The sequence below is a fragment of the Priapulus caudatus genome, unplaced genomic scaffold (assembly GCF_000485595.1).
Source record: "Priapulus caudatus unplaced genomic scaffold, Priapulus_caudatus-5.0.1 Scaffold756, whole genome shotgun sequence".
In the NCBI taxonomy this organism is placed as follows: domain Eukaryota; kingdom Metazoa; phylum Priapulida; class Priapulimorpha; order Priapulimorphida; family Priapulidae; genus Priapulus; species Priapulus caudatus.
Window position 1 is genome coordinate 73172 of NW_014577817.1, and position 10151 is coordinate 83322.

General features: G+C 42.1%; 1 protein-coding gene across 1 annotated transcript in view; it reads left to right on the plus strand.

The window, feature by feature from the left end:
* The window catches only part of LOC106813329, a 33646-nt gene that overhangs the window by 13661 nt on the left and 9834 nt on the right, over positions 1–10151 (plus strand). Inside the window, exons 3-5 of the mRNA XM_014817452.1 lie at positions 5424–5519; positions 6246–6427; positions 7691–7828. Coding sequence (XP_014672938.1) covers positions 5424–5519; positions 6246–6427; positions 7691–7828 — 416 coding nt within the window. The remainder of the gene's footprint in view (positions 1–5423; positions 5520–6245; positions 6428–7690; positions 7829–10151) is intronic.

Sequence of the window (10151 nt, forward strand, 5' to 3'; positions counted from 1 at the left end):
ATAATTCAGATAGATCTATTTTATACACTCCTGTGATTATATTAGGAGTGTATAATAATAGCTCATGATTATATCTACCATGCTTTGCGTTAGCGTTTAGAATCAATAGTCTACGTCTGTGTGCTAGGGGATCTGGGCAGTTGTCTGTACGATTAGTTCCACTCCGTCGCTCCGGTACGCTATACCCTTCTGCGTAACAGACGAAACTATTAGCCTAGCTGTTACAATTTCAAAGGCAAAGCAATTTGTAGAGCTGCCGAATATGAGAATGTGCGCATGGAGGGCCCGAGGCGCGCGCGAGGCCTACACTACGGGGAGTTGATTGCGAGTGTATCTACGGCGTGGGCGTATGCGCGATGTCTGTCTGCACAATCATAGTTTGGGGGACCCCGGGGCCCCGTGGTCAAAAACAAAATTAGTGTTAACAGTGCCATTGACATTAAGTGCTATCTTATCCTTATCCTTAGCCTTAGCCTTTGCCTTAGCTTTAACATTACCTTTATGTGCTATCTTAGCATTAATATTAGCATTAACTTTACGATGTTTCTGACAACGGCTCTCTGGTATATATATAGTTCGCATATATATATGTGCTAATCTGGGGTGCTAAACTAGGATTGGATCGCAATGTCGGTGGCTAATTTCCTTAGATTGTAACTATACTGTCAGACTGGTGGAGATTTTGCATGCGGAGTTTCGTTGGAGTGCAGATACTGTCACGTGGGGGGATTTCTGAGATCAGTTCCTTACATATCATCAAGAGCGTATAAAGAAGGCCTTAATTCTTTATACGCTCTTGATATCATGTGTAGCTGCAGGAGGCAAAACGAATCAAGTTGGGAGTCGAATACTCTCTGTTACACTGGCAGACTCTCTTAGTGTGACATGACCATGCAGCAGGTGTCCATGCAGGGGCGGATCCAGAGGGTTTGGGTGACCAGTTTCCATAGTTCTAGTCACAGCTAGGGGGGTCCGGGGGCATGCCCCCAGGGAATCTAAAAAAAAAGGCTATATTTGGTGCATTCTGGTGAATTTTGACGGTCAATTCTGAAGATAACCAGCCTGTGACCGGTTTCTGGAAACCGGTGCAAACCGGCCTAAACCCGCGCCTGCCATGTAACGTTGAAATGGCATTGCGTACACTATTGCATGCGATCACGTTGTTTTCCGCAGCAATGTGCAGTGCAGATAACACAATAATCTGTCATGTCTTCAGATTCTTCACCGTGTATTGTGCAATGGTCTTTATCTTTGGTTTTGATCTTCAGACTGTGGCCTGCTTCAATGACCATACTCGAATGAGGCTATCATTTTGGTACAGACTGTCTCTCTTTCTTTCTTTCTATCGCTATCTCTCTTTCTTTCTTTCTATCTCTCTCTCTCTCTCTCTCTCTCTATCTCTCTCTCTCTCTCGCGCGCGCGATCTTTCTCTTTATTATGGCAGGGTGTTATGTTGACTATCTCGATCACCAGTTTATTGTTCCCTTGCAAAGGGTCCCGGGCAGCAAAAGGTGCGATATATCCACTCAGGCCCCATAAACTTCTCTCTCCAAATCTTGCCACATATTCATGATGTTTGTAAAGTTATTTACCACTCGTGGAATAACGAGTTAGTGGCCAAGCTGTCTACTGAAATCTGATTGGTTCACTGTTTCACGAAGAAATTTCAATGGATCTTGCAGTCACTTGAAGTTACACGGCCCTTGGTGCTCAAGAGCTAGCTATTATGACTCCCAAAATTGTTTTGGTTCCTGAAGTTACTTTGCAAAAAAACACTTTAAAGTTTACGGAAATCACAAGTGTAGGCCTACCACTGAGCATGGTTCATTTCCGCTTTCAAGTTGGTCTCTCAATATTCAGCGACAAGAAAAAAAGGTTCTGGAATGTTCTTTATGGTTATCTTCACACGTTTTCTAACCTCATATAATGCGGAATCTCCAAATGTTCCAATAACACTTGTGTAACAGCTGTCATGTTTAACTTTATTGCCTCTCGCTGTCTTTGTGCGAAAGTTATTAAAAGCGGCAAGGGTGGGTGCCGCGGGGCAGTATACTATCAGACAGACCCACCCGTCAGATGCGTGAGACCGACCGGCTGCCATAAAATGGCTATAGCGGGATGCGAAAGACGTTTGTCTGTAGCACAGGCACTTGGAACGTTAATAGCTAAAACGATGGTAAATAAACACGAAATGCATTCACTACCAAAGTCTTAATGTTTCTCTATATATATATACTCTCTTTCGACTATTATATTGCCGTTCATTTCCTGTAAATGCCGTGCATATGCTCCTCTGCAACGCCCAAGTACATGTACCCGCATGCACGCCGCTGTGCACAAACAACAATAATAAGGAGTTATTTCATGTTGTGTCTCTTTATTCTTGTTATTTCTTGTGGTATGTAGAGGTTTTATCTTGCTAGAGATCAAGTGGCCGTATATATATATATACATGATCTTTATGAACCTCCCGAGAGTCCCGACCCACCACTCTTGCTGAGCTTGTCAGTTTACTGTTGGGCCCAGCTGCTGCTATGGCGTTGGGTTTTGTTGCTTGTACTTTTGTTCGGAACGCTTTTCCGTTTCTCGTTTTTTAATGCGTTTGGATGAACTGCTTGAATGAAGCTGTAAAGATTGGCCTTGGGTTTTTGTTTCGTTTTCTGTTATTACTGTTTCCATAGCATTTTTTGTTGTTCTAGCTTTTCTTCAGGACGTGCTTTTCTTCATGCTTTTGGTCTACTGTGTAGATCGCTTTATTCCACACGTATTAAAAAAAACGCTTTTGGTACTTGTTTTAATTGTTTTTTTTTACACAAAAATTTGGGTAGGAATGCTTCACCGCTTGCAAATAACGTCAGCAAAAAGCATCAGTATTGGGTGAACATCGCGGTAAAAAGTTCTATTGTGTATATAGGACACCGTGGTTGTGGCTGGCAACAGTGGCAGCGCAGCCAGCGCTATATACGAGCACTGTTGTACTACTGCACGCTCGTGTTACTAATATAGAAATGTTATTTTTACACGATTTTAGCATATGCCTTGTTAGCTAAATTGCCTATTTTCAATGTTTTTATTATGTGGTTAAACGGGCCAGATATTATATATATACGGTGGAAAATTCGCAATATAGCACATAAAAGTGGATATATATATCGAGTCAGATATTTCCCTGTGACTCTCATTCTACCAAAATGTTCCTTCTTATAATTTTCTATATTATCACACCTAGAGGAATTAATAAATAACAAATTAATAACAAGTGTACGCTACTCGTTATTATCATATTTCAGCCAAGTGGAGCTTAGCCAATGAGAAGCTAAGGCCATATTAATTTTTGTCTGCACATTATGCAAAAATTTTATGCAAAATGTGACATGAAATAATGTTTATTTTTTCTTAAAACACATTAACAAACAAACTATAAATTTCTTCTTTATCCTAAACTAGAAACTTCTGACTCTCCGATATCGTCCTTTGTAACAAACTAAGTTTAACAGTATAACCTGAAACCGTTACCAGCTTTGATTTTTGGTTTGGAGTGAGTTGTGTTACACACTGGTTCTGTTGGCGCACGTTTGGTTCTATTTCTATCGTGTTCCACACGTTAAACTATGCATTTGTTATTCTGGGCGTACAGTTGATTGACCTGTGCTAAGAATGCAGCTGATGTGCATGAAGAAGTCACAGCCAAGGGTTCACCATTCGAACGGGGAAATCTGGGAAGTTAGGAATCCTATTTTTAAAATCGCGTCAAATCCTTCAGTAAACTATTGTATAATAGTTGTGTAATGCTGTTGTGTAATAGTTGTATAATATAATAATTTGTGTAGTAGTTGTAGAATCCTTTAGAAACTATTGTATATGATATGATCAGGACTCTTAGATAATAATCTATTGTTCCACAAGCTTCATAAATATGTTCTGTCTGCAATAGAGCTACTAGTATACGTGGGGGAATTGAACAATATTCACGATTTTTGTAGCTGAGAGAGCATTTTTTAGAGTTATGAACTGAAAACCTTTGCAATTCTAATGGTCAATCCATATCTATATTGTACGTCATTGCATGTGTAATGTATATATATGCGCGCAGTAAACCAGTATTTGCATTACAAAATTACTATTTCTTCGTGCGACCGTTTATACACTGCAGTAGAATACGTGTCTCTGTAAACCCGTTAGTATACTATCTCCCGATTGTTTCCTACATGACCTCTATCTGTGCGTAAACAAATGCATTATGTACTCAATCTATCGTCTTGACAAAATTTGTCATGTCAGGCAGGCTAAAAAATACATTTTTCCCGCTCGTAATATATTGCGTCAGCAGCTGCGGTTTGTGAAGCGTTCGTGTTATTGAATCTCGTGCAGTGTTTCGCGGTACTCTGTGTTTGACAGGCCGGCTAGTGTAACGCAACATGCCCGACCAGTCGTCGCGTGCTCAATGTTTGCCGTTTCCATGGCGACTGTCTGCACCTGCCCTTGTGCAAACTACGACGATTGATTGTCAGAAGACAAAGCCCGCAGTGGGTTCAGCAGTTTGCTTCTTGACGCGAAAGCGAGCGAGCGAGCGTGTGCGGCGGTAGCGTTGTGGGTGATGCAGACGTTGTTGAAATGTGTAGCGTGATGTGCGTCCCGTGGCAGAACCTTTGGTTGGCGTGACCCATGATGGTACCTTAGAAGGTGTGATTCATAGCAGGTGGCTTGGTGTGGATACAACCCGTAGCACAGGTGGCTTGGTAGATGAGATGTGGAGCAAGTTGCTTGGTAGTTAAATTGACTATGCCACGAATTTTCTATGGTGTATATTTGTAAAAATGTTGTTGCAATTTTTTTTACGTGAAAAGTAAGTACTAACGGCACTAAATGTATCCTCAAATTCTGACTCTTGCCGATTTGTTATATTGATCACGACATTAAATGCTTTTTATAGGCTATGTATGAGTCACGAGTGTTTGTTCACATCGAACGGAATAGCAAAATAGGAATTATAATGCATTAAAGTCATAAAAAGTGAACAGAATCACTTACATTTTGTGGAAAAGTGCACATAATTTTTTCAATTTTAACTGTTTTAATAATGTGACGTGATCACTTTAAGACCTTTAGCAGGTGTCTTGGTAGATGAAACCTTTATCATGTGGCTTGGTAGATGAAACTTTTAACAGGTGGCTTGGTAGATGAAACCTTTATCATGTGGCTTGGTAGATGAAACTTTTAACAGGTGGCTTGGTAGATGAAACCTTTATCATGTGGCTTGGTAGATGAAACCTTTATCATGTGGCTCGGCAGATGAAACCTTAACATGTGGCTTGGTGTGAGCGTGTTACCAACATGACAGGAGCCGTGGTAGTTATTCGCCCAGGTGTGGTCGTCAGGTAATGCTTGTCTAATACTGACCTGAACCTCTGCTTCGTTTGCAGGTACGAGTATGCCGCTGTCCATGGTGACAGTCAGTGTGGATGTCTCCATCAGCTTAGCAGGCTAAAGCTTGTGCAGAGCGTGTCATGCAATGTAAGGTAAGAACTCTGGTGTTGTCAGGATTTGAAAGGGCAGCAAGCGGTAGTTTTTTCTGGCTACAATGGTCAGTTTACAGGGTCCGAAATTAAGGGCAGCAAGCAGTAGTTTTTTCTGGCTACAATGGTCAGTTTACAGGGTCCAAAATTAAGGGCAGCAAGCGGTAGTTTTTTCTGGCTACAATAGTCAGTTTTCTGTCTGCTCTCAACATCGGGAGCAAATACTTGCTGCCAAGTAATTCCTCATAAAAAGCACCAAAGATTCTGCCGGGGTGAGTAAATATGTTGCCTGCTGTTTTTTTCTGACAATGCTGCCTGCTAAAAAAAGTTCAATTTTCAAACCCGGTGTTGCAATTCAAGGCTAGGCCGATAATCGTGAAGTATGAGGTAAAAAGAACTAAGGTCCGGCAGCATAAGCAAAGCACTGTAGTCGTGCATCTTGCAGTAAGAACCTTACCGCCATCGTCCTACATTCCAAACCAGAGGAAGGGGTTGTCTCTAGGTGGGGACTTGTACATTACTCCCTCCCTGCGTTCACGCAGTTCGAAAAGTTATCGTAACGTGGACTGTAAGGCGTTCACACTGGATAGGTGGCTGAACCACTTTGACTGCTTGACTATAAATATGCTAATTTAGAAATCTATTATAATGGCAATTATAACAATAATTAATTGATTAGGATAACATTATCGAAATGCGTTAATCACGATGGTTATGCCCATTTTCCAGCTGCTCGTCATTCCCAAATTTGGCGTGCGGCGGCGCCACGGGTTGGTCGGCGTACTCGACCAGCGCCCTCTACCTGCTGAATGTGAGCGTGCGTGCGGAGCGCCGGGTCGTGATGGGAGAGAGGACGGTGTTGGAGGCCGAGGCCAGGCTCGCAGCCGCGGCAGTCAACGGCAGCAGAGAAGGTAAGGCGGCAGCCGCGAGGCAATGTGTGCGATTACGGGCCGGACGATACGAGTAGCTTACGATGCGTGATCCATATCACGATGTACAGCCTTCAGGATATGATACGTGTCACGATAATACACACAGCCTTCACGATATGATACGTATCACGATAATACACACAGCCTTCACGATATGATACGTATCACGATATACACACAGCCTTCACGATATGATACGTATCACGATACACTGCCTTCACGATATGATACGTATCACGATACACTGTCTTCACGATATGATACGTATCACGATAATACACACAGCCTTCACGATATGATACGTATCACTATACACTGCCTTCACAATATGATATGTGTCAAATGTTAATAAAGACAAATTTGTCTTTATTAACTCCTGATATGTATCACGCACGATACACTGCCTTCACGATATGATAAGTATCACGATTTCACGATACGGTCACGTATCGTGATACAGTCTTCATGATACGATCCGTATCATGATACAGCCTTCACGATATGATGCGTATCACGATACACAGCCATCACGATACGATATGCATCACGATACTTTTAAGAGAAACTATACCCAGCAAACTATAGTGACTCAACTGGGAATCTACCAATTATGTGAATACTTACAAATCAGTATGATGAAGCACTTAGTGAACAACTGCTCTCGAGCTGCGAATTGTTGTTTCTTTTGTTTTTGGATGGAACTGCGCTACTAAACGATATGGATTTTATTCAGTATAGAGTATCAGCATGTGTGTTGTGGATGATCAATCATATCGATACGTATATCGTCAAGGTTTGCATCGTGACGCATCGATATATCGATGAGTCGTCCCACCTCCTTATTACAGTACAGATTAGAAAAGAGTTACGATGTGCCATAAGAGATTGAGATGCACTTATTAGATAGCCTTGACTAAATTTACAGTGTTATTGACCGATGATTATTGATTAACTTTGACTAGTAATGGTTATTAGTTATTAATTAAGACAAACATTAGATAACCTTGACTAAAGTTACACTGTTAGTGATTGATGATTATTGATTAACTTTGACGATTAATGGTTATTACTATTAGTTATTAATTAGGACAACCATTTAATAGCCTTGACTAAAGTTACACTGTTATTGATTGATGATTATTGATTAACTTTGGCCAATAATGGTTATGGTTAATAATTAGGACAACTATTTAATAGCAATTAAATTAACCAATTAAATGAATAAACCATTTCTATTTGCAGTCGAGAACGGAATGGCCGACGTCTCGTTCGTCTGGAGCGTAGGTGGCGCCGCCGTGCCATCCCGCGCGCCTCCAGGCAGCAGTCGTGCCGTCTCACGTCTGATTCGCCGCTTTGACGAGCCGGGCAACTACTCTGTCGGTAAGTACGCGCAGCGGCAGCGAATCACGTCGCACGCTCGCGCGTGGCAGAGGTCGCTCTCCTTCTCTCTCCGCAGCTCTCCGTCACTCGCTCTGTTGTTCGTCCGTCACTCGCTCTGTTGTTCGTCCGTCACTCGCTCTGTTGTTCGTCCGTCACTCGCTCTGTTGTTCGTCCGTCGCTCTGTCGTTTGTCCGGCGCTCTGGCGATTATTCGACGATGGCGGATCTTCAACGAGGACGTGGCGAAGAACAGTGCGAGAGATGTTCGGATGCCGGCCGTGCATGCTGATGAGGAGAATGGATGAAGGAACGTATGACAGTCGGGGCGGTCTGGGTCTGAAGAATCTCGCGAGAAGCTTCGGAATTCAGACAAAGAAGAAATTGGACGAAGAAGAAATTGGATGAAGAAAGAATTTGGACGAAGAAGAATTCGGAGAGCATCTTTGCGATTGGTTGCGACGCGAGAGAGCTGTAGGAAGAAGAGTTTTTCCCGCTGAGTTCACTTAACTTTCTTGCGGATGGTCGGCACGCGGTAGATTCACAAGGAAGTGACAAGCAGTCAGTCAGACAGGCAGGCGGCAATGGTGTTATTACTTAATCATAACGCAGACCGTTAATCGAGTTTCGATTTTTGCGTCGTTTCCTCGCGTGCGCGAGTTTGCGTCGGTTGTCATGGCGATATCGTTCGACCGACGTCAGCGCGGCAATCAGTCGCGATTGATAAGCTGCGAAAATATTTAGACGCGGGCGCTACTAGCGACGACGACGTGGGTGTGTTTGCGTAAGAGCTCGGCGGCGGTGATGGAGAGTGCGCTCGTGTTTTGACGCGTTTGCTATCGATTACGAACGAGAGAGTAACTTTACCGGCCGCGAGCCGTTTCGCATGAAAGACTGCGCGAGTGAGCGAGTGACTGACTGACACGGCGTGCGTGTGCTGTGTCTGTACACACACAATACCTCCTTATTGCGCAAAACTCTGTGTCTGCAAGACGACATGGTGCGTTGATATGTGCATGCGTACAACGGCTGGATGCGTTCGTGTGTGCCCCAATAAATACTAGTGGGGGGGGGGGGGTGCAGTCGTACATTTATTGACTCAGTTATGGAAATGTATTTTTATTATATATACTATAAAGTACTTGTGAATATATACATATATATATATATATATATATATATATATATATATATATATATATATATATATATATATATATATACTTATGTATGTAGTATAATAATACTATAATACATATGAATATAGCATAGTAATAAAATCGGCGTGTTGGCAGTTGTGTGTGTAAATTAAAATGTATTTGAAGATAAGAGATCGATAAGATCAATACATGTGTCTGTGCAGGCGCGGGCTCTGCTCTGTGCTTCGTGCAACCTCCACAATATTCCTCTTACCTGCCGTCTCTCTCTGTCCTCTGTCTCTCTCTCTTCTCTCTCTCTCTTCTCCTCTCTCCTCTCTCTCGTCTCTCTCTCTCTCTCTCTCTCTCTCTTCTCTCTTCCTCTCTCTCTCTTCATCTCTATCTCCCTCTCTCTCTCTTCTTTTCTGTCTCTCTCTGTCTCTTCTCTCTCTCTCTAATCTTTCGTCTGTCCTCTCTCTCTCTCGTCTCTCTTCTCTCTTTTCACTCGCCTCTCTCTCTGTCTCTCTTTTGCTCTCTCTCCGTTCTCTCATTCACGTCTCTCTGGCGTGGCTTTTAGTTGAATGTTTGTGGAGAAAGAGCATCATAACTCATGAAGAATCTGATGAGTTGATGGCAGATTCGGCTGCACGCATTATAACAATATTGATCTCCGTATCGATAATTTATTTTTCCCTTCTGCGGCAGGCAGATTTTTATTTATTATTCTTTTCCTCCGTAACGATATTGACCTCCCGTATCGATGATTGATTTTTCCCTTCCTCAGTAACAATATTGATCTCCGTATCGACCGATTGATTTTCTCTTCCTCAGTAACGCATATTGATCTTCGTATCAATGATTGATTTTTCATCTTCCTCAGTAACAATATTGATCTCCGTATTGACGATTGATTTTTCATATTCCTCAGTAATGATATTGATCTCCATATCAACCGATTGATTTTTCTCTTCCTCAGTAACAATATTGATTTCTGATCACTGATTGATTTGTTATCTTCCTCAGTAACACTATTGATTTCGTATCGATGATTGATTTTTCTCTTCCTCAGTAATGATATTGATCTCCGTATCGACGATTGATTTTCATCTTCCTCAATAACGATATTGTCCTACGTATTGATGATTGATTTTTCATCTTCCTCAGTAACGATATTGATCTACGTATTGATGA